The 25,038-nt window shown below is 44.1% G+C and overlaps 1 protein-coding gene across 3 annotated transcripts; it reads right to left on the bottom strand.

Moving 5' to 3' along the window:
• Window positions 1–704: 704 nt before the first annotated feature.
• On the bottom strand, window positions 705–23,895 carry SLC25A30 (solute carrier family 25 member 30). Of its 3 annotated transcripts, XR_004299228.1 has the most exons (11): window positions 23,797–23,895; window positions 17,263–17,346; window positions 15,919–16,066; window positions 12,889–12,983; window positions 11,557–11,642; window positions 9,674–9,769; window positions 8,871–8,995; window positions 7,033–7,171; window positions 5,362–5,442; window positions 3,807–4,417; window positions 705–1,043 (listed from the first exon to the last, which is right to left on the bottom strand). XR_004299228.1 is itself a non-coding variant. In XM_032402994.1 (10 exons), the coding sequence occupies exons 2-10, from the start codon at window positions 17,324–17,326 to the stop codon at window positions 4,376–4,378; spliced, it is 876 nt and encodes a 291-aa protein (XP_032258885.1). In that variant the 5' UTR covers window positions 17,327–17,383; window positions 23,797–23,895; the 3' UTR covers window positions 1,725–4,375. The 3 variants fall into 3 exon arrangements, 2 of the variants coding, with proteins under 2 accessions (XP_032258885.1, XP_032258884.1); XM_032402994.1 differs by lacking the exon at window positions 705–1,043 and having other exon boundaries at window positions 1,725–4,417; window positions 17,263–17,383; XM_032402993.1 differs by lacking the exon at window positions 705–1,043 and having other exon boundaries at window positions 1,725–4,417.
• Between the last annotated feature and the right edge of the window lie 1,143 nt (window positions 23,896–25,038).

The following is a 25,038-nucleotide window of genomic DNA, read 5'->3' as shown; positions in this document are numbered from 1 at the left end:
CCTGAAGAAATTCTACTTCAAGACTATAACAGAGGGGCGCCTGGGTGGCTCAGTCATTAGGCGTCTGCCTTCAGCTCAGGTCATGGTCCCGGGGTCCTGGTATCGAGCTCCGCATCGGGTTCCCTGCTCAGCGGGAAGCCTGCTTCTCCCTCTCCCACTCCCCCTGCTGTGTTCCTCTCTCTGTCTCTCTCTCTGTCAAATAAATAAATAAAATCTTTTAAAAAAAAAAGACCATAACAGAAATCCTGCCTGAATTTTCAGTGTGCTGGCCTGCTCTCCTGATTTCAGACTTGCCAATCCCCCACAGCTGCATGAGCCTATCTCTTAAAATAAATCATTTATGTATACACACACAGACACATACACACCCTGCTGGTTCTGTTTCTCTGGAGAACTCTAATACACACCCTTTAAATCCATTCCCTACAAGCGTTAAGTTTGCTTTTTCCCTAAGAAACGAGTCCACGGTATATACGGGAGCCTGCATCTTAACTTTTTCCTACTTAATAACCTATCATGGACATCTTTCCAAGTCAGTAGGCTGAGATCTAACTCATTCTTCTCAAGAGCAACATAGTAAGCCATTGTATGGATTATTATTTAAGCAAGGGACATACAGACATATAGGTAGTTTCCAGATTTTTTTGCTCTTCATTCTATTATTTGCATCAAGCTTTCAAGAAACCTATTTATATACACTGCCCTTGTCTTGTATTCCTATGTTTTGCTTCAGAATGGATCTAGTTATAATCTACCAAATAAATTGTGTCTTATTTTCCCAGCTGCCAGTTTAGAAATAAATCACCTGGATTAAAAGCCAAATGTGTCTTAACAGGTACCATAATGCGCATGAGGGTTCTACTGTCCACAGGCCTTTGAGAAATGCCAGCAGCCAGTGGATCTCACTAACCTTCATATGAAGTCAATCCTGTACATCATTTAATCTCTCAGGTAAGAGAACTGAGAAAGCGCTCCTTTTTCCCCGACTCTCTTTTTTTTTAATAAACCACCATGTTTAATTCAAATGTTAATAAGACAGGCACCTAGAAAAAAATATATATGTTTTTTATAATCTTATGGATGAGGTTTTTTTATTTTTTAATTTTAATTTTTGTTTAATTAAGCTTTATGCCCAATGTGGGGCCTGAACTCACGACCCTGAGATCAAGAGTCACATGCTCCACCAACTGAGCCAGCCAGGCACCCCAAAAAATATTTTTCAGTGAAAAAATTAATGACCTAGATTTGCGTGTCATCCCCTGGCTCTTCTATGCCAACCAGAGGTGCCTTCGCCTGATCCACAGTTAGCAAAACATCCCAGCCCGTCTCTAGCCAACACCAAACACTGGAAGGACTGAGGGAACCTGAAGGCGCAAGGCACTCATGTCATCACCCTGGTGTTCTGCATCTCTGAGGGACCTTGCCGAGCCAGTCCATGAATCAAAGTCACTGGCCTCTACTGGGCTACAGAGGATTTCATATAGTGGGAGGTCACACAGGTGTCCAGGCAATTAAGATGATGATCCTGGGGCGCCTGGCTCAGGCGGTAGCGCATGAAACTCTTGATCTCAGGTTGTAAGTTCGAGCCCCACGTTGGGTGTAGAGATTACTTTAAAATTAAAAAAATAAAAATAAAAAGATGACCCCAACAACTTCTCCATGAGGAGAAATGTCTGTAGCCACCTTTACAAGTCCCATTTATTTCTACTCCAACCTTCTGGACTCTTTGGAGCTTGTCTTTGTTTAAAGGTCTCTATCCAAAATAACCACAAATCATTTGGATCATTATGTATTATTCTAGTTTATTAAACAATGAACAAGGTTTATGCCACATATTCCAACAATGCTTAAATAAAGAGCTTGAGATATAAAGGCTTATGAAAAATGTACAGTCTTTACATAATACATACTATTTCTAGCGCATGAATAAATATAGAGAACAGGAGCCATTTTTATATCACAGATCAGCAACACTCAGCATCGATGATCACACAAATCCACAAGCAAACAAACAAAATCCATTATCTTCATTTTAGTCATAAAAGCTAAAAATCCTTTTGCCACATTTAAGCAACATCCAAGGGGGTTGGGGGACTTGTAGTCACACGCCCGAAAATAAGGGGACTGAGTCTCCAAGCCCTTAAGTTCTCTCTTGCATGAACTCCTTCAGGAAGCAGAAAAACCAGAACAGGTTAAGATCCTGTTCTATAGAACATGTTTAATAAATCGACACTGGAGAAAGACTCCATTTTTGTCTTAAAAATATGATCAAGTTTTATAGTGAGGTTCGAGCTTCTTTTCATCCTGGTATGAACATGTACATAATTTGAATAATTGATACAATGAACGTTGCATGACGTTGACTCTTTACTTGGTTTTCAAAATGGACTTGCTTCTACTGTTTTAGAAATTATATGTACACTTAAAAAATATAATGTTTTCTTCATTAAAAAAAAAAAAAAAGTGGTGCTTAAAAAGTAATCCTTTAAACTCAAGGAACTCAAAAGTGAAAGCCTTTCTGAGAAAGCCCTGACCAGGTTAATGGAATGTTTTGGTAGGAAGAAAAAAAAAATCTCCGTCTAAAAATACGGTTCAGTACCAGGAGCAGGGCCCAAGTGAGCTCAGCTCTGCAGTCACATCTAGAGTGGGCCCGGGGATCTGGACTTTCAACTAAGTCTTTAATCAGTTAACACCTAGACGCCATTCTACCACTTCTTCCTTTCTCTTCTTAATGACTTTGTCTCTAGTTTGGAAATAACAATTCTGCCTCGCAAAATCTTTTTTGAAGTAGACATTAATAAAGAAGGCAACGTGAAAGTGATTGGCAGGAAAGCGGCTCGATCCCCCAAAAAAACCTACACTCCTTCGATTCTGGGTTCAAGGGAGGCGGTGACCCACGGTGAGAACAAACTGGGAACCTGCCTGGCTAATACTGCAGAAGGGTCCACCCCAGAGCCCCTGTCAGTGTGTATTCAGTGTTCTCAAACAGTAGAACCGAAGGTACCCAAGTAACTATGTCCCCTTCCCTGGGCTGTCTTCTAGAAGTGTAAAGTTCTTCAGGCTCTTGGAGTCACTTTTTATGAAGGCAAGAAAGAAGAGGGAGAATGATTTTTGTTGTCTTTGGAGAAAGAAAGGAAGAGACTATACACCTCTTTCAGAAACTGGAAAACAGGTGCAGCACTAAAGAGATAGTTTCTAAAATTTCAAGCAAGTGTTTTCCATCCAAAACCAAACAGGAAGTCCGAGACAGGACATATCTTAATAGACAGAACCCGAACTAAAGTAAAAACTGAAAAATCTGGAAAAATCAACTCTTGTATTCACTCGCAACATCTTGCTAAAGGAAAATATAATAAAACTGTAGCTTAGACTGTGTTCTCTCTTTTCACAAGGCCTTTGGCGAGAGCCTTTGCTGGGGATTCCAGCGAGAATCCTGTCATGAAACCACTCTCTTCTGTACACCAGGCCGTTGATGCCAGGATTCTGGCGGGACGACAGCATGGCTGAGGCCCAATGCCTACCCTCCAGGCAGGTACTAGCAGCTACTCTTGTCTTCATTTGACCCTCAACAGCAAGAGGCGTTATTATCCCCATTTTACAGACTGGGAAATAATAAACTTTGCTAAAAATCGGAGCAAACTGCTAACATTACCTAAGACTGAACCGCAGCTGCCTCAAAGATCTTCCATCAACGTGGATCCTGCCGTGTTCAAAGCCAACACATCCCACCGTCATGGGTTTAGAGATCAATACTTTGTAACAACTCCTCACAAAGGTCAAGCCTTCAAAGGCTGAAAATCACTTACTGTAAGCGAAGGATCCTGCCGAAATCGGAAATTATAAAGCAGTGCAATATTCCAAGGATCTATTTCCTCCTGCACTGTTTACACCTGGAGTTGAAAGGTTGTGAAATTTCTTCAGCTGACAAGAAGCGACAGTCCCCACAAGTTCAGGAACAATAACACCCTCTTGGAGGCTCCATTCCACGGTTCCTGTGAGCTTCTCCAGAGCAGTCTGACATTCTCAGCTGTGAGCTGAGACACAACAGGGGCTCCTCTCCCCTGAAGAAAACAACACACAGTTCCTGATCTTCTCGCAAGTTTTCTTTAGCAAGAAACATGCGTTCCACACGCAGTCGTGGAGTCGAAGGGCACTTGCATGGTAAGGACTAGCGTTCGGATGCTCGTTTCTAGCATGAAACATCTGAGGCACGGCTGCCCACACACAGCAACCGGAACTAACCCCATCCTCATCTGTTGCTCACGCTTCAGAATCTGCGATGAACCAAGCAGTGAGAAGCAGCGTGACACGCAGGAAGCTTTATTGTTTCGGAAGGGAGCCTTTGCAGAGCGCCGTCTCAGGCAGCCTTGACTTGTCACAAATCCAATTTCTTCAACTGCTCATATGTCACAAAGAACTGCAGTTACTGGTTAAGGCTGACAAAGAAGATGCTGTCTTAACAACATGGACACGTGAAAACAGACTCACAGACAGCACATGTAACAGATACGTCTGGGCAGACCACGTGCCTTGGACAGGATTGAACATGAGGGGCTCCATCCTTACCCACCTCAAAAGGTCTTCCCATGAGCCTTCCCAAGGTCAGCCTGGAACAGAACCACCACAGCAGAGATATCTCTAAATCCCCTCACACCAGCTCCCAGAGCCTCTTCGAAGATGACATCCCCCCTGACTAGCTCTGGCGATCGCTGTGCTGGGCAGACTTTCCAGAACAGTGAATTCTGTGTGAGACAGAAAGACAGCAAGCCCTGGGAAGCTCTCCCCAAGGGTCACGGCGAGGCAGGCCTTCAGCAGCGGGCAGGCGCAGGTAAAGAGAAACGGGGATGGTGAAAACCACATTCCCTTCTTTATAATTCTGCCCTTCCGTGTCTAGTGAACCGCCGCTTCTTTCCTCCCTCCCACTTTGGCATACAGGAAACAGTGCTAATCGGCCAAATAATTCAGGAGCTAATTCCTGTTTATCTGCAGGCACTCTCTAAAATAAGCGTTCTAGAACACTGCTGCCAAACCGCATCCTTCCCAAGGGCGGCTAGGGATATCAAATCAATCCCTGTCTCTCTCTCTACTCATAAGTATTCTCAGCTTCGAAAACTGAGTCTGAATAGAAATCTGTATTGATGTCAGTCCCTTTCAATAACACCAGCACTAAACCAAGAGTCTTATAGCCCAGCACAGAGGTTGTATACCTGCTGAGATAGAAACTGAATCATTATTTCTTAGAATCAGAGGAACTCAAAAGAATAAGAAGCCACTTCTAAATTATCATTAATAACATGACAATTTATACAATCCTCTTTTAGCTACATCTTTCTTCAGATGTACTGCGACAGAAAAGGATACAATGATATTCCAAGGACCAAGTCTCAACCAATTTGGCCAAAATCCTTTATACAGAGCAAAAAACCCTTCATTCTTCCATGTCTGTTATAAGGCGGGGGGGGGGGGGGGGGGGGGAGGAGACAAGTTAACTTCCAACTTTCCAATTAGGTCAAATGCGTTCATAATTCATTAGTAGCCAGACTGAATGATCTACTTTTCTTTAAAATAAAATCCTGTTTGGGGCGCCTGGGTGGCTCAGTTGGTTAAGCAACTGCCTTCGGCTCAGGTCATGATCCTGGAGTCCCGGGATCGAGTCCCGCATCGGACTCCCTGCTCAGCGGGGAGTCTGCTTCTCCCTCTGATCCTCCCCCTCTCATGCTCTCTGTCTCCCATTCTCTCTCTCAGATAAATAAATAAAAAATCTTTAAAAAAAAAAAAATCCTGTTTGAAAAGACTGTCTAAAACCTCATTGCCCTCTGCCTCTTCTTGCTCTTTAAAGGATTCTGCATGGGAGAAGACAAAGGCTCCATGTCAAACCAGCCCACGCCAAAGCAGGCAAACGGCCACTGAAGGAGTGAGAAATGAGACTGAATCCCAACTGGAGTCTCTTGCCTCCTGGTCCCGTGCGCTCACAAGCAGGTGGGAAATAAAGAAGTGAAGCAATGGTGGTAAAGACCTAATTCGGACCACCACTACTTCACGTTGCTGGGTGGATAAAAACACGCATCTCTGCTCCGCTGAAGCAGCCCTTGAAATCTAGGCCGTGCCAGCATCACGCCCGAGGGCAGGAACAGCAAAGCAGGCCCGGATCCTCGGCTGCCAGCAATCTAGTCGGGGAGACAGCTGCAAACTTGCATCCCCTCGTGAAGAGGAGGCCCCACTGTTTAAACTGAAAATTACAGGAAGAGCGATGTGTTCTTCTGAGAGATGTCTGAATGAATGATATTCGTTCCAATAGGACTCGAGAGGAGGGAGATACACTGGAAGGAGACACAGTTCCACTGTGATGGCAGAAAATCTGACTATTTTCTCTCCCTTTACAGCAGAGCAGCGGTATAAACGAAATACACTTTCATTTCTAAAGATTCATTTAGATTCTGTATTTATCAAAGTTACCCCAGTGTGGCCCAAACTGGGTACCATCCCAGGGCTTTAGAGCATCATTCATGTTCGTTATAATAGCCCCCAAAATTTAGTTATTTCTCCGGTTAAATAGATGTATACAAATAAGTGTGTGTGTGAATATGTATGTCTATATTCACACACAAACACACACACACACACACATTTGGGGGGCAGTTTTGATGATTGAAACAAACCACTAGAATATTGAAGATTAAGTAAAATAAACTTGCTCATTTCGTAAGTGTCCCTTATTATTATTAATTATACTAACAAGGCTTACTACACATGAATCCAAGCACTACGCTGTTTTGTAGGCATCATCTCAATTTTTTACAATAATTCTATGACATACGTGCTATTATTGTCCCATTTCACTTATGAGGAAACTGAGGTATGGAATCTGGTATCTTGACCAGTCACACAATCACAAGTGACAAACCCACAGGTTTGTCTGCTCTAACCCTTGTGTTTGTCATCGTGATAAGAAAACTCTTCAGAGGGGAACAAGTAAACTAAGGAGCTGTGAAAGGACTTCAGGACCCTGCCCAGGGGCACACCCACGCTCACCTGTAACAAGCAGTCCAGGGTACCTGTGTGGCCAGAACACCTGCCATCCCGAAGGACTCTCTGATTCATCATCCGTGTTCTCACAACGTCGACGGGGTTGGAGGCCAGCGCCCCAGCCAGACCACAGGTGAAGCTTGAGCTATGAAAAAAATACCAAGGGAAAAACAAACAGTTCGGCACCGCTGAGCCACAACCACAACCATCAGAAGCAGGAAGCAGCCTCCTCCCAAATGACACCAAAGTGACATGTAACAAGAGGAAAGGTTTCCAGGAGGAGGTCCGTCACTAGAGCGCTGCACGAACTTCTTAAATGTGGCACTCATTAGAGTGGCCTACAAATTCCGGCCCCGACTAAGAATACCTTTGAGGTTCCGGAATGTCAAAGAATCGTAGAAACATGAAGGAATGTCCTCCAACGATGATCTAGTGCATCTATTTGCTATAAGCAGGACTCAGAGTAATTTTTCAGCCCTATCATAACCGTACTGCTCTTGGAGAGCAGAGAAAAAGACGTTGTCACTGTAATGCCCTCCAGGGGCCTCTGGGTCTACGAAACCTTCAGTCTCACAAGACTAAGACCACACCTGGTATCAATCAACTCAGGGCGGGGTTTCTCAACTTCCACACTCCTAACATTTTGGGACCAGGCAAGTCTCTGTCGTGCAGGGCCGACCTGTGCACTGTAAGCTGTTGGCTTCTACCCAGCAGGTGCCAACAGTACTCCCCAATCCTAACAATCAGAACAGTCTCCAGAAATTGTCAAAGGTCCCTTGAGAGGCAAAATCAGCCCTCAGTGGATGAAACCACGATACATCCATATTAACCTGCAGCTATTTAAAAATACATGAAATTTGTTTGTACTGACACGGAAAGATATTTGGAATATATTATTAAATTTAAAAAAGCAAGTAAGAACAGCAAATACTGCGTGGTACCACTTATATGTGGAATCCATAAACAAAAAACAGAACCCGTAGAAACAGAGTAGAAAAGTGTTGCAAGGGGTGAGGGATGGGGGAAATCGGAAGAGGTTGGTAAAGGGGCATAAACCTTCAGCTCTAAAATGAACAAGGTCTGAGGATTTAACATATAACAGGGTGACTATAGTTGATAACACTATCATATAACTGAAATTTGCTAAGAGAGCACAAGTTAAATGTTTTCACACACACACACACACACACACACACAAAAGGATAAATGTGTGAGGTGATGGATGTGTTAATGAACTCTGGGGGCAGATCCCTTCACATTGTGTATGCCTATCAAATCATTATGTCATACGCTTTAAATAGCTCACAAGTTTGTCAGTTATACCTCAATAAAGCTAAAAAATTAAAATAATATAAAGAGAATGTTAAGCATGATCTTGCTTGTGTAACACGTACACATAATATACGTTTATAGACTTATTTGCATGTGCCTAAAAACCAAGCTTTTGACCATGGTTACCTATGTAAACAGATACGGACTTTCACTTTTTCTTGGTTCACTTCTGAATTATAATTTTTCAAGTATGAGAATACTTTTATAATAAAACTTTAAAATTTCTATATATTTATAGCAAATTGCCACCCTGAACTCATGGATCCCTAAAATATCATTTTTTTTAAATCTCTAAACATGGGCGCCTGGGTGGCTCAGTTGGTTAAGCGTCTGCCTTCGGCTCAGGTCATGATCCCAGGGTCCTGGGATCGAGTCCCGCATCGGGCTCCCTGCTCAGCAAGGAGTCTGCTTCTCCCTCTGACCCTCCCCCCTCTCATGCTCTCTCTCTCTCATTCTCTCTCTCAAATAAATAAATAAAATCTTTAAAAAAAAAAAAAAATCTCTAAACATACAGGAAGTGGGTATACACAGTGTCTCCCATTAGGCCCGAGAGAATCAGATGCTTCTTGGTGAGGTCATAGACCGGTAGCTCCACGCCGACAACGATGGCAGCCCTCTGGGCCGTAAGGGACACGCCCTGGGTAAAAATATGAATAACCAAGATTCAGACATCTCTCCATGGAACAGGCCTTGAAAAAAACTACAGAGTGAGAGAGTAGAAAAGACCAGAGGGTAAAGAACTCAGAAGCTCCCGTGCCCAGTTCTGATCTGGCACTAACGTATGACCTTGGCCAGACCCTAGCCAGGCCAAGTCGCCTCACAGAGGCTCCGGTTTCCTAGTACATACTGAGAAGACTCTACTGGATGACCTTTAGGGTCTATTCTGTGAACTGACGGTGACTGGACTACCAGGGAACAGCACTCCATACCAGCGCCTGCCTATTAACGGTCTTCACTTAAGGACCAGGAAAACACACAGATCAAAAAATCCAGCGTAACTATAACCTAGAAAACCCTTCTCCAACAGAATTTTTTTTTCAAGTAAACAAACGAAAAAGTGCTCAATCTTCACAGAATTTCTTATGCATGAATCAGTCAAAAGGCACTTTAAAACTATGACATATTCTTTGTATTCCCATTTCACAGGTAATGAAATTAAGAAAGAAAGTAACTTCGAGGGCGGACGTCACTCTTCTTCCCGTACACCATTTTGACATTCGGATTAAATAAGAGGATGGAAATAGGAAAAATAAATTCAAAGAAGGAAAACGGGGAAGAACTAAGTAAGGAAGTTGGCTCTGTTTTGCGGACTTACCTTCCACAGTCCCCTTGCTCCCTCTTGCTGGTAAATGTTAATGAAGTTGCCTATCATTCCACCTTGAAAGGTGCTGCTTTGTGCTTGCATCCGTATCTAGAGATTATTTTAAAGACGAACATGAGAAGGAAAGCACATTTCTGTCCGAATGTAGACTTCTGAAAATCATTCAATCTGTTGTTTACTAACCATTGAAAGAATCGCAGTATAAATAGGACTGTAATGCTAGTTTAAAACGCCCTTTGTAGGATTTATAAGGATTTAACATTCATAAGGATTGGTTCTGAGGCACTTTGGAATCAAAAAATGGATTTTTAAAAGTAGTCTTTTGAAAAGGAAAGAAAATGACATATTTCCTTGTAAGTTACTGAACAGGAAAGAGAATGTGATGGTATGCTAAGATTTCACATAATTGATAAGAGTATCCAGCGCACTTGGCAGCACTAAGCATGGACAAGCATATTTCTTAAATTAGTTACTTCAAGCCACTACTATCTCCAACCAGCTGAACCAAAAGGTATGTAGGCGAGCCGAGCACGAGATGACCACATGATGCCCGTCACACTCTGTTACACTTGAACTTACAAATAAACTTGACAACGGCCGTGGAATTCAAAGGACCGAGATTCCAACATAAAAATAATGTTTGATGTAGCTCTCTACATTTTTTAAAGGGTTTTTTCTCACTAAAAATTGGTACCTTATTTTTGTTTAGGGAGCAATTATCTCTAACTTCTAAAAGAAAGTGTTACTGCCATGCTAACATGGGAAAATAAACCAAACTACGGGAACTGCCTTTCTATGAGCCCCGACAAATGTTTCAGGTATTAAGAGGCGTACGGATATTTTTCTCCACTTTTCCCCAACGAAATCCTAGCAAAAGCACCTTCACCGTGCCGAGGTGTAGCATACTCCGCATACTGCTGCAAAAAACTCGGATGTTCGTCAGAATCTCCTATTAGAGTGAAGGCTCTAAGGGCAGGGTCCTTATCTTACTCATTTTTGGATTCTAAGCATGTAGTACATCAACTGGTAGAAGGTAGAAGCAGTGAACACTGGTTAACTAATAGGAACAAAAAAGGAGAGGGAGGGACAGAGACAAACATCCTAAGAGCACTGAAAAAGCAAATCCTGGGCGCCTGGGTGGCTCAGTCGGTTAAGCATCTGCCTTCGGCTCAGGTCATGATCCCAAGGTCCTGGGATCGAGCCCCACATCGGGCTCCCTGCTCAGCTGGGAGTCTGCTTCTCCCTCTCCCCACTGCTCATGCTCTCTCTCTCTCATTCTCTCTCTCTCTCTCAAATAAATAAAAATTAAAAAAAAAAAGAAAAGGAAAAGTAAGTCCTGCCTAATTTCTATTTTGCTTAATTAGTTTATTTCCTCGTCTTTTTCCAGAAAGGATCTAAGGAGGCTGTATCCCTGGTATCGGCCACAAGGTCGTCCGATGCGCTATGTCTAACTGTGGTAAGGACATATTTCCATTCGTATTTCCTGAAATCAAGTTAACAGGTAACATCACGCGTTCAGAAATGGTCATTAGGGAGCAGATTTGTGGAGAACTTGCAGCCCATCCATTTTTAATGAACCAATAAAACCTGGAAGATTTTCAATGAAAAATGAAATTCAAATGTATCCAAGCCCAAATTTTTTTTCTGCTTAATCGCCAAAAACCTTGTCTCCACGATGAGCTCTACTTTTGAGTTCCTCTGTATCAGTGGGAAATCCATCCAGTGGATGTTTCTAAGTTAGAGTCTTCATGGCACTTAAATTATAAACAAGTTCACACATACAGTGTATGTTATATTTGCAGCTTTTCATTATCTGAATGTTGTTCTCAATAAGAAAATGTGGGGTATGCCTATAAGATATGGATCGTACTGCTTACTTTCAAAACATCAGTTGGATTAGCGATGGTTGAGGATACGACTCCAGAGAGAATTCCACACACCACATTTATCAGTAGAGTTTCATCTATAAACAAACACATATTATTCAACTTTTCGTATACACAGAGCTCTTCATATCAGTCGCTCAAATATAGGTGTAACTCGTTTACATGTCACTTGTACATCTTTAGAGAAAAGTAAAATTTCTGCTTTATGAATAAAGCAATTTTTTAAAGATTTTTTATTTTTTTTAAATAATCTCTATACCCAATACGGGTCTTGAACTTAAAATCCTAAGATCAAGAGTCGCATGTTCCACTGACTGAGCCAGGCACCCTTGAATCAAGCAATTTTTAAAATATCAGGAATTTTGCTGGCTTAACAGGATTTTGCCTAGCAAAATGACTTGATATCCAAAAAAGGAATGTGAATTATCATGCAAAATGAACAACCATGTACCAATTCACTTTTGTGTGTGTAAATGCAGACCACTGTAGTAATTAAGATGAGGTATATCCCACAGGAGAATAAAAAAGATACACTCCTGGGGCCCCTAGGTGGCTCATTTTGGTTAAGCGTCCAACTCTTGATTTTGGCTCAGGTTATGATCTAAAGGTCCTGGGATCGAGCCCCATGTCAGGGTCCATGTTCAGTGGGGAGTCTGCTTGAGATTCTTTCTACCTGCCCTTCCCCCCACTCGTGTGTGTGCATGCTCGCTCTCTCAAATAAATAAATAAATCTTAAAAAAAAGAAAAGAAAAAAAAGATACACTCCTAGGAGATACCGAGAAGATAAAAGTTTTAAAGCACACTGTATATATTTAATGTGAAATATACTGAAGTGCTAAAGCATCTTAGCTCCTGTTGACCACTCTCATATAACAGCTGACTAGCACTCATCCCATTGTAAAAAAAAGAAAAAGTTCTACGGATTAAAGCAAAGTCACAGAGACAACTAGCAATAGAGTATTAGAATTCAGTTCTTAATACTAAGAAGGGTATTCACTGCTTTCCTGAAAAAACAGGTTATAATTCCTGATTTTAGAAATTTTTAAGTTGGCTCAAACTATAATAACACACCCCCTAGTCTGGGTGTTTTGGAGATGAGGATAACTAAATATTTGTTAAGATTGCTCTTTTAACTGTCACTCCCCTAAGTTCAGCTAAGAATGATGTGCTTTAAGCACCATTCATTCAGACTTTACGTCCAGAGTTCTCCTCAGCAGTAGTAAAGTCCCAATCAGGCTCAAGAAATTCTGATCTCACCTTGACTAAAAAGACACACAACCCCCCACCTCCTGTCCACAGGTGGAAAAGAGATTCCCCACTCACCTTCTGGGTGTTCAACAAACAGCCGCTTCAAGCTCTGGTAAATGCCTATCTTGATAGTGCCGTAGGAAGCCTGGCGTAACATCGCAGGGGCAATCCTGTCAAACCAACGTACAAAAGGACAAAGAAATCCTAAAAATCACTTTAAATCCTCTAGAAGACACACACACACACACACACACACACACAGAAGCAACCACATGTGCCTTCCACAATCAAACTACGCTAAACCAGATTTCTCACAATTCAAGATCCAACAAAAATATAGCTGGGTTCAGTTAAATTTGTGCCAATTACTAGTTCACGAAGTGAAAGCTCAGCCCCTTGTAGTTATCCTTAATGAAAAGTTAAGTGAATGTGGAATTCTAATCTGCTCACCGGTGTTCAAGGGAAAAGGCTCTCCTTGCTCGGGACAAAGCGCCCGGTGAAATCTGCCCTCTGCAAGCATCTAGCATTCTTCCACTGCTGCTCTGGAGCTCATCTCCCACCTTGTTGGAGGCCCTGTTCCGGTCATTTCCTCTCCCTCTCTTAGCCTTCTGGACACCAGAACCACCCTGGGGCAGTTATCCGCCCGCTGTTCCTGCACTTCCCACCTCTTCTCCAAATGCAGTCTGCCTTCCCTCCCCCTCTCTCCATCAAAACTGCCCTCAGTTGAGGTGACCGGTTGACATCTCTATCACTAAATTAAATGATGTGTTCCACTTAGTAGCTTACACAACCTCTCTGTGGTATTTGCTACTGTCCACCCTCTGTCCTCCACGCAGCGACCTCCTCCCTGAGCTCCGTAACATCCCCCTCTCCTGTTTGTTTCCTTTTCTCCACAGCCTCCTACTTCTGTCATCTGGGGGATCCCCAGAATTCCATCCTGTGCTTCCTTCTCTCCCCACTCTCCACACATTCCCATGCTTCCACCACTGTCAGAGACTCAGGACGCCTAATTCCTGCTTCCAACACGGATCCAATGATGCATTTCCAACTGCTTCGTAGATTTCTCAATGCGCATGTCCTATCCCCAGCCCACCTCTGGATCCGGAGTCCCACATTGAACTCACTATCCTCCCGCTCCAACCAATCAGCTCTCCTCTCTGTTTCCCAGACTAGGGAATGGAAGCTCCATCTACATTTTGGCCCAAACCAGAAATCAAGACATTAGCCTTGTCCCCTGCTTCCTCCACACCCCCTCACATATTAGGTCCCATAATATGTCAACCCTATGCCCTAAACAGCCTGTCTTCTTTCTCTCTGTCCCCAACACAACACCTCTGTTCAGATCCTGCTTCTGGCGTGACAGCCTACTTCCAGTGTCATCAGTCTTTCATCCCGTCTCCCCAAGACAGGCCGGCTTCTCTTCACCATGGAAACCCTATCCTGTCAGTCTCGCACTTAAAGCCCCCCCGGTAGCTTCTGCCCACCACAGGCATAGCAAACTCAAGTGCCGACAGCGCCAGGCAGATGCCTTAAGTGAGTGACGCAGGCTGGGTCCAACTGCACACACATACACCGCGTGAGAGGCAGAGGTTTCAGGAAACCAGAGAAGCCCTCCTTGATGCCTGCTCCTATTATCCTAAGTGAATGAATGAGGGCCCAGATGCTGACTTTTTCCAAGAAAATGGAATCCCAGGTTTCTGTGTGCAATTTCTCATAGCTGAAATATTGGCCCAAGTGAAAAACAAAAACCTTTGGTGATGGGTGGGTGGGAGGGCTGTGAGGCCTGGATTTGGGACCTATGGTGTAGCGGAGGAGATCAGGATGCTTGGCCTGTCCCGAGGCTGTCCATGTCCTGACCCCTCATTACGGCTCCAACCCCAGCTCTTACTGCTCACCAGCCCCCACACTATACCCATGCCGAATTACTTGCAGTTCGTAGAATGTACTGTGCTTTCTTGCACATTCTGCTGGCTCTGTATAAATACAGTTCCCTTCTAACTTCACCTGGCTAACTCACTCTTCTTGATCCTGCAAGCTCAGACCGGGCGCCGCCCGCACCGAGCAGCCTTCCTGAAACCCGCCCTCTTTCCTGTCCCCACACTCTGGGCTTGACGCCCTGCCTCTACCAGACTCTAGTACTCATTATCAGACTCCGCTGTATCCCCCGTTCCCACGTCTGCTGTCCCCACTAAATGACAGCTCCTTCACAACCGTGTGTTGCTGCTGATCCCCATCTGTCCTCCCAGATCCAGTCTCTCAGCCTTCTCTGTGATGCTCTGCACACCGGGAGGGTGGTGCCCACGGATTACGTCATTCAGGTTCCCCTGCCAGCTGACTTCCAGGTGGATTCCACCAGTAGACGATGGGATGGAGGGAGGGAGGAAGAAGAGGGATTCTCCTCTCCCTGGGCACTACCGAGGCATCCCTCCACAACGACTGTTCGCTCCTTCAAGGCTCCAGTCTTAACAGGCTCTGCTAACACCATTCCCGTCCTTGTCCTTTTGGTCCTAGGGTTGGTACCAACTTCTCACTTTGATAGTTTCTAGGTACCTCAATATCCTTCCTTTGTTCCCTTAGCCCTTAAGCAGCCCCTTCATTAAGGCCTCCTCACTGAAACCACCCAAGCAAATTCTGTTTTCTGCAGGGACTCGGGCTGACATAGGCACCCGCCGTACTCACTTTCCCATCCCGCACCTTCACACTGTTCGATAAATGTTGGATTAAAGGAAAGTTGTTCACAACCCTTACCCACACAGGATACTCTGTCATTTTCCTTATAGCAAAAACCTCAGTAATTCAGAATAGCCAAGGGGAAGGGCTTTTTTCGGAGTGAAACACTGAATTATGGAATGTTTTTTGGAAACAAATGTAAGTTTTGCATTATTATTTGTATTTGAATATAATAAAAACATACTTTCACCACAACGTTCATTACATAAAAGATATATAGAAAATAAAGCTGAAATGAAAAACGAAAAACCTGCAAACTACTTTCTCTTTTCAAATGTATCTCAAATTTCTAATTTTTCTCCATGAAGTCTTAGTTTTCAGTCTATTCATTTGGAAGGTCAGTAGTCAAATATAAAAACACAAAGGTCTACTTACCCTGAGTACAGAGCTTTCAGCCCTTCTTCTCTGCCTATCCGCACTAACGCATGCAACATTCCTCGATACCTGATTTCTTTAAAGTTTGCATCATTTGTCTGGCCTTGAATCTGGAGCCGTGTCTTCGTTAAGTCAATTGGAAAAGTACCTTAAAATTTTTTTAAAAAGAAATATTTCACTTGATAAAAAGAAATTCCACTAAATAAAGGATACATGGTGATCTATTACTGAGGAAACATTTTAACTATAATGTAAACTAAGAAATGGAATTAAGAAATAGCAGATACTTTGCAATCTTTTCTCTATCTAAAAAAAATTAGGAACCAAAAGATTAAAAAGACCCCAGAGATGCATAAACCTATTTTCCTTTCTTTATATTTTTATGTAGTTCCCATCCTACTCTACCTAGGATCTCAGAAGCTGCACTGCTGTGAAAGACAGGTACACGGAATGATTTACACAAACAGGAAATTTTAAAATATGTTACTGTTTTTTGCATCTGTGAAAGCTAAAATCAGGTTCAATATGAACAAAGAGAGAGAAGTTCATTTTCCAAAGGAGCGTTTCACTTTGTGTTCTGCAGTCTAAAAGCAAATCTGTTCACGCAGCTAAAAATGTTTACCAGTGCCCCACGGAGAGTCCACCCAAATATGTAACACTCATTCTCAGCACACTTGATCCACCGTGGCAATGGGAGAACCCACCTGCACGGGCAACCAAGTGGGTGGGTGGTTCCTGCGCCTTCACCCCTCAGCCCTGCTGGCTCCTCAGGGGCAGCCCCTGTCCCAGGACAGCAGTGACCGAGCCCTGGATGCCCACGACGTGTCCAGCCCGGCACCTGGCACTTGGCAGCTGCTCAATGAGGATTTGTTGAGTGAATTATGCCAGGAAATAGACAAAGATAACCGGGATCTGATGTGGCACTCCACTGAGGAGGAAGTCACAAATACGGCATGGCTAATGGGCAGGGGAGGACCTGGGAGCTCCTCCCAACTCTCTACGGCCCCAGGCGCTAACAGGGGCAAAGTGGGGGAAAGGACAAGGAGCACAGGGACAGATGTGATCTAAAAATGACTGATAAACCTTCTGTTTGACTAACAGGTTCCACTTTCTCCACACTGAACTTTGAACTCTAAACGGCTAGGCAGCCAAAATGACTCTGTGTTGGAAAAACATACCAAAAGAGGGCAATTTTGAAATCTGAGATTAACATTTCATGCTCTCACATGCTGTGCTCGAACCACAGTCACATCAAACACCAAATAGCGACCTTAACTTCTCATCGACATCCCGACATCCCGAGCAGCAAGCAAGCGACCTGAGTCGGCCCCTTGGGCTCCTTACCGCATTCCGCTGTAATGGAGGCCAGCCCCCCGTACACAAAGGGCTTCCAGTTGAGGGCCGACATCTTCACCACGGTCCCTTCTCCTGGAACAGAGAAACATAGCCTCCGATAGGGTTTTTCCTGGACACAAAAGGAAGGCACGTCAAAGTTGTAACTCCGTGCACAAGCAGTTTCTTCTTTAAACTTGTGTTCCATTCCGAGAGTGCCATCAGATGCTATTGGTGAACAACGCCCCCCACCCCCACCCCAATTCCCCAGGGGAGCCTTGGCTTCATAAAGCAAACCTCACTTTATCACTTGCCTTAAATCTCATTCAGGCCTTAAGTAAATGCAATACGCTGGTCCGGTGATACGGTGAATGTATTTAGTGGAGTACAATGGAGGCTATTTTCTGGGTAGTGCATTCTTTCTAAAATCCATTCATTTTCACTCAACAAATATTTGCCATTTGCTTGCCACTGTCTTAGTGAGGCCCTCGGGTGCACTAGAGCAAAAAAAAATGTTGCAACCCCGTGTACGAAGGTAAAATGACAATTACTTAAAAGTACCAAAATGTACTTCTGGTTCACACTCTATAAATGTTAGTTTTCTCTTCTTATCCATATGCCATTAATAGCTGGGAAGCAGCGTGGTACAAAGGAAAGAGGAGGACTCTGGGGTCAGAGCCACGCCGCATCCTTCCTAGGGAAGTGCCTATTAATCCCTAAGCTTTTTCTTCATCAACATCATCACCATCGAAGCAGCCAACACAACCAATTAGGGGTGGAGCCCATACTTTTATTGGCTAAGCTAAATAAAATGCCTAGCTTTTACTCCTATTGTGGGGATTTTTTTTTTTAAGATTTTTTTTTCTTTTTTGACAGAGAGAGACACAGTGAGAGAGGGAACACAAGCAGGGGGAGTGGGAGAGGGAGAAGCAGACTCGCCCTGAGCAGGGAGCCCGATGCGGGACTCGATCCCGGGATCCTGGGATCATGACCTGAGCCGAAGGCAGATGCCTAATGACTGAGCCACCCAGGCACCCTATTGTGGGGATTAAATATACACTTTTAAACGAGCACAAAAACAGACACTCAACAATTGTCTTCTTCCATCTTCCTTTCACCTAAAAGGTGCTCACACATTCTGCAGTTTTATGCATTTTCAGTTGGTAAATCTGGCCTCTGCCCACTAACAGGAGAAACATGCAAATTAACAAACATATATGCATATATACTATCAGCCATAATTATAGTGGTTTGAAATAAAATTTCTAATTTATTATAGTCATTACTGGTGAGCAATATGCCCAGGGTTTTTACTCTGCATGTTTTAGGAGTTTCTCAAGACTACATTTCTCAAGAAAGGCCTGCCACAAGTCATTATTGCCAAAAATGTCAGTTTGCACCAAGGCCCAGGGGCTTGTTTAAACTAAGAAAAAACACAAGGAACCCAGAGGAGATTCTAAATACATCTACCAGTGGCTATTCTCATTTACAGACATTAACCGAATTCAGACTGGTTACAAGTGAGTATGGAACCTCTATGAGCATGGAACCTGAAAAATCTTCATTTGCTTTATGTGTTTCAGGACCAAGAACAAGCCCTGCCCCCCAAAAATCATCTCAGCTCCCTATCATCCTTGCAAACATTTAATAATATCTGTATATAACTAATTCTTAGTCTTATAAGATTCATAATATAATGATTAATACTATAAGTTATATAGACCGTTAGAACACATTAATAATAAATCCAATAATTCATTAACTGTCCACTAGTACCTTCCTTAATCTACTTTTGGATTCTGCTGAATTCAAGTTAAAAAAAACAAAGCAATAACTACGTAACAGTGACCTGTGGAAGCACTATAATTTGCCATTACAAGAGTGTCTGATACAAATGATTTCCGTGGATCCCCCAACAAGTTTGGGATAGGAGGACAGAAAAACAGACTAGGAAATGGAGTCTCAGCAAGGTGCCTTGCCCAAGGCCACACAGCTGATGGGGCAGAATTGGGCCTCCAACCCAGGGGTTCTAATTCCAAATACAGTGTTCTTTCTGCCACCACCTGAGGCTGTATGTGATCATAAGGGAGTGATGGTGTTTTAATTAAGGAGGAAATATTACTAAGCAGCTTCGAAAAGGTAGTACTGATAAGCTGCACCTTATAAACAACAAAAAATGTGCTTAATTTAAGAGAAAAGTCTTGAGAGAATATAATATTCAGAAGGTAGACAGTCAATCTAAACAGCAGTAATTTATTTTTCCAATACACAGTATACAAAGATAGTGTTCAAATAAACTTTTGGAGTTGTTCACAGTGGTGAAATTCACATACTATAAAATAAGCCATTTTGGTGAACAATCCAGTGGCACTTCACACATGCAGGATGTCATACCACCACCACCTCTATCTGGTTCCAAAATATCTCATCACCAGAAAAGAAAACCATTACCCAGTTGATTCCCCACTGCCCCCTCCCTGCGGCTTCCATCTGGTTTTTATTTTCTTGGCTGTGAAACTATGTAAGCGTTAAGCATCTGTGTGGCACATAGGACTCCTTATTAATAGTTCCTAACCTGACTACAGAGCTTCGGAGAAGTACAGACATTAGGGTCCCACCTATGGAATGAGGATCTCAGGGACATCACAAGCATCTGTATTGTTACTATAAATCAGTGAGTTAAATATGTGGTGGCAAATTCACAATTTGGAATACTTACCACTTAAATTCCCATTTTAAGTACTTAATTCTCAGAGATGATATTAGAGTTGACCCTCCTTCTTACTCATCTTATTTAGTAGTGACTTTTTTTCTACACATACATATGCGTGTGTGTGTGTGTGTGTGTGTGTGTATATATATATATATAAATATATATGTGTCTGCATATATAAAGACACACACACACAAGGTTTCCTGCAAAATGTCAGCAAAACTTTATGGGAAATGGAATCATAACTGATCTCTAATTTAAAAACAAAACAAAATATTTTTTAAAGACTCTATTGCCATATGGCCTCATGCCATCTCACTGATTAACTCTCTGGTTTCCTGCCACTACTTATTTGTTTTACTAGCTTAGTTTTTGGTTTTGGGTTTTTTTAAGATTTTATTTATTTATTTGAAAGAGAGAGAGCAGGAACACAAGCAGGGGGAGTGGGAGTGGGAGAAGCAGGCTCCCTGCTGAGCAGGGAGCCCGATGCGGGGCTCGATCCCAAGACCCTGGGACCATGACCTGAGCCCAAGGCAGACGCTTAACGACTGAGCCACCCAGGCGCCCCTACTAGCTTAGTTTTAACGGCTACTTTTGGTGACTTTGTCTTCTGTCTGTTTTTTTCTTTTTTTAAGATTTTATTTTTAAGATTTTGAGAGAGAGCGACAGCGAGCCAGCGAGTGGGCGAGTGGGTGAGCACAAGTGGGGGGTGGGAGGGGCAGAGGGAGGAGAAGGAGAAGCAGGCTCCCCGCTGAGCAGACACCTAGCCATGACCCCGGGGACGGATCATGACCTGAGCCAGGATCATGACCTGAGCCGAATCAGACGCTTAACCAACTGAGCCACCCAGGTGCCCCTATCTTCTGTCAGTTTTGATATTAACTTTTCAGTTAGATCAAAACCCAAAAGTTCTGGGTTCAAATGCAAATACTCAACTAGAGCTCAAAACTGCGTGGAATTGCCTCCCCCGGGATTTTGAATCAAGTGGACGGAGCACACACCCATTTGTCCCTATTCAGATGTTCCCCTGGGGTTTTGAATCAAGTGGACGGAGCACACACCCATTTGTCCCTATTCAGATGTTCCCCCAGAGTTTTGAATCAAGTGGATGGAGCACACACCCATTTGTCCCTATTCAGATGTTCTCCCGGGGTTTTGAATCAAGTGGACGGAGCACACACCCATTTGTCCCTATTCAGATGTTCTCCCGGGGTTTTGAATCAAGTGGACGTAGCACACATCCATTTGTCCCAATTCAGATGTACCACCGCCATAAACTCATCTTCCACAAATGAGTGTCCATTCCTGCATCCCTGGTTAAACTGTATGAAAGTACCTTCTATTCAATTACAATTTTTAAAAGTTAGATAGGAATAGGGTAAAAATTACCTTCAGGCTCTTCTCTTTTCCTTTCCCAAAGCTAGGACTAGATTATTGAGCAGTTAAGCCTACTGCCCGCCTTCCCAGGTTAATGTTTGCTGGGTCAAAGAAAGAATACTTTAGGGGCGCTTGGGTGGCTCAGTCAGTTAAGCATCTGCCTTTGGCTCAGGTCATGATCCCAGGGTCCTGGGTTGGAGTCCAGCATCCGGCTCCCTGCTCGGCAGGGAGCCTGCCACTCCCCCTGCTTGTGCTCTCTCTGACAAGTAAATAAAAAGAAAGAAAGAAAAGAAAGAAAACTTTAGCTAACTACCACAGAGAGTATCAGTAGTTGGTCAAACATGCAAACAAGAAAAGCTTCTAGCTAAGGCTGCAATAGGAGACGTTATGTCCAGTACGCCGTGCTGGCCACAGCAGGCTGAGACAGGGCTCCGGCTATCTCAAGCTGAAATCTCTGTTCAGTAAACTGAACCATTTCTTTGTTTTGGAGTGCTCTTTAGAGGGGTTTTTCTCAAACACATTAAATTCCTAGCACCATTTTTGGGGAAAATCCCAACTCTACTCAAGTCCCAAGAATGACAGGCCAACACAGTCAGGGAGATCGGTGTCCTTAGCAGTCACTAGTGTCTGGCGACATCTCAGCCTGAGATCCAGGGAAGGGATTATAACCTTGCAAAAACGCCAGCGTCAGGGAGAGCAGTGCCTGGGGATCACTTCCCACTTTGCACTCCTCTTTAGGCCATACCCTCTAGCCAGACTAAACCTGGGGACCACTTCTCTGCTGCGTTATAAACACAATGCTAATAACCACAGCCATCGTTATTGAATATCTTATATGTCAGGCATTGCTATACATTTTCCACATTAAGGATTTTATTTAATCCTTACAACCCTATGAAATAGGTACCATTAGCCACATTTCACCATTGAGAAAAGACAACCTCAGAGAGGAAAAGTGACTTTTCCTAGTCACACAGCTACAAAGTCTACAAACTAACGTCTCCCTGAGGGAACCCATGATCTTTCCTCTAAGTACTACAAAGCCAGACACTATTTCCCAAAGGCTGTTGAAAAATATTAGCAGGTGGTAGTGTCGAAATTCTGCACATTCAGAATAAATGTGTGATTTTCCTGCAAAGGAAACACAAACTTCCCACCTATTTTTTTTTTTAAGTGTTTCCTGAGTGGAAATGTCTATACAAATTAAGGATTCCAAAAGATTCTCCCTACATTTAAGATATGTACCATAGCCTCTCTCCTAAATTTTCTCTTACTCAGGAGTTATTTTCTCTTTACCTCATTTGCACAGCTGCAAAGAGAGGTAAAATATAGTACAGTAATTGCTTCTGGAACTTCGGAAAGCTTTCCAAGTTTCTGTTATATATTTAATTCTGGATAAGTTCTTTCGAATTTACTTGTGTTTCCTTTTCAGTCTGCAGTCTTAAACTGGAATCACAGTCTCTAAACTTCTGTGACCTCTTAAATCTTTGTTCCCCAAATGTCTGCCTTTCACAGACTCTTATTTCCCATTCTCTTTAAAGGTACAGTATGGAAAATAAGCTCATCACAGACTTATGAAACGTGGAATTTAAAAGGCATCTTAGAAGCCATTCCTCATTTCATACGAATTAATTGAGCCCACGACCACAAAACATGGCAGAGGCAAAGCCAAGACCACAATTCATGCCTTTCAACTTTTTTCACTACCTGAGGAAGATGAATCTAGAATCTGTAGGACAGTCCCAACACTGTTCTGCTACTCTTGCCCAGGAGCAACAATGCTGAACACTGCAAATGCTTTACATGAACTTAACACCTGGAAAGACGCTAAAATCCAGAGCTACATTAACCTTCCAAGCAAATGAAGTGCACCCGTCCCTACAAACGTGAGCCAGCCTGGCCTGTCCCAGGAGCAATTCCGAGTACAGTGTGCCCTCTCCCAGAGTAGGAAGCTCTCGGGGACCCGGGCTGAGCATTCCGAATAAACCGCGAGTGGGAGGGATGCAGAGGCAGGAAAAACACACCGTGGGGGCCGGGGCGCACACGCTGAGATGCCACCCACACGGGCCTCACACTTGGGACCTGTGACGCTGGGACAGAAGTCACCCCTCGCCGCCAAGTGATGAGGCCCTGGAGCCGGCGGCCCTGCCGGAAGAGCGCGACCCAGCCCCGGAACCTCGCGCCCCCGGGAGCCGGGCTCCGCACGCGAACCGGGGAGCAGCGGCAGCCCCCGAGCACGCCCGGCCGCGTCGGCGCTCTCCCGGGCCGCAATCCGACCGCAGTCCCAGCCCCGGCCGAGGCCGACCGGAGGCGCAGCACCGGCCGCGGCCGGGCAGGGAGTCCCACGCCGACCGGTTCCGGACGCCGCGGCGAAAGGGAGGCGGGCCGGCGGAGGGGCGACCCGGAGCAGGCACGGAGCTGCCAAAGCGACCGCGGCCCGGTGGTCAGACACTTACCAGGTGGCGGCGGCTCCGCCAATCCTGCTACTGCGCCCCGCTGCACCCGAAGCCGGCCGGCACGGGAGCTGGAAAAAAGGCTTCTGAGCAGCTGGGGCGGCTGAGGAGCCGGCGCGCGGCCACGCCCACCCCTCACCGCGCGGCCACGCCCCCCACCGCGGCTCCCATTGGCCACCCCGGCCGCGGCCACGCCCATGGCAGCCGGCGACTGGCTGGCCTCGGAGGGACCCGGGCACTGAGTAGCCAGCTCCCCGCTGACAGGGGTGGGAGCTGTGGGAAGTCGGTGATGCCTCCCACGGCCTCGGGTCCAGGCTCCGCAGTGAAAGAGAAACTTTAGGGAACGCACCGAGAGCCTCGGAATTGGAGGCTTCTCCGAGTGCTGGTTCCCTATGGCCACGTGAACCTCCGCAGAGGAAGGAAACTCGCGCTTTTTTTTTTTAATCCCAGCTTTTTAGTTTGAAAATTTACGAACCGACCGAAGAGTTGCAAGAATAGTACTATGAACAGTATACCCTTCATTCAATGCACCATTTCACATTTGCGTCCTCTCTCACTATATAGGTTCCCCCCCAACCTTTGGAAAGTTGCATGCAATGCTGCTTCACCCCTAAATATCTCACTATTATCACATGCAATAAATTGAATACCATTTCTGTCATATCATTCAACATACCGTCTATATTTAAATTTCCTTTATTGTCTCAAAATGTCATACAATTGCACACGTGCACACACACGTCTTTGAAAATTCAGGATCTACCCAAGATTCACCCGTTCGGTTTAACACCGTGCCTCTCTAGAAACTCCTTTTATCTACTAGAACTTCCACTTTTTCAAAATCTTTCGTAACTTTGACATATTTGAAAAGTCCAGGCCAATTGTCTTGTAGACTTTATCAATTTGGATTTATCGAGTTGTTTCCTCATAATTAGATTCAGGTTAAACATTGTAATAGGAAAATGGGAGGTGTTGTGTATTTCCGTGAGAAGGCACAGTGTTCTTTTATCGGTGCTGCCAAGTTGGATCACTTGGTCAAGGCATCTGGCACATCTCCACAAAGATATTGTCAGAAGCTCAGAAATGATAGAAGTAAAGCGAATGAATCACCAAACCAGTAATCAGTAAAAGTTTATTGTGCACACATCAGAAAGACAGTTTGCAAACTGGGAGCACTCAAACCAAAACACGGAATGAGGCTTAGGAGTATGTTATAAAGCAGCTTATATAGCGAGAAAGCAGTGA

This window comes from Phoca vitulina, unplaced genomic scaffold (genome assembly GCF_004348235.1).
Source record: "Phoca vitulina isolate PV1807 unplaced genomic scaffold, GSC_HSeal_1.0 scaffold5, whole genome shotgun sequence".
In the NCBI taxonomy this organism is placed as follows: domain Eukaryota; kingdom Metazoa; phylum Chordata; class Mammalia; order Carnivora; family Phocidae; genus Phoca; species Phoca vitulina.
Note: the sequence above shows the minus strand (reverse complement) of the source record. Positions and strands in the feature narration are given on the sequence as shown.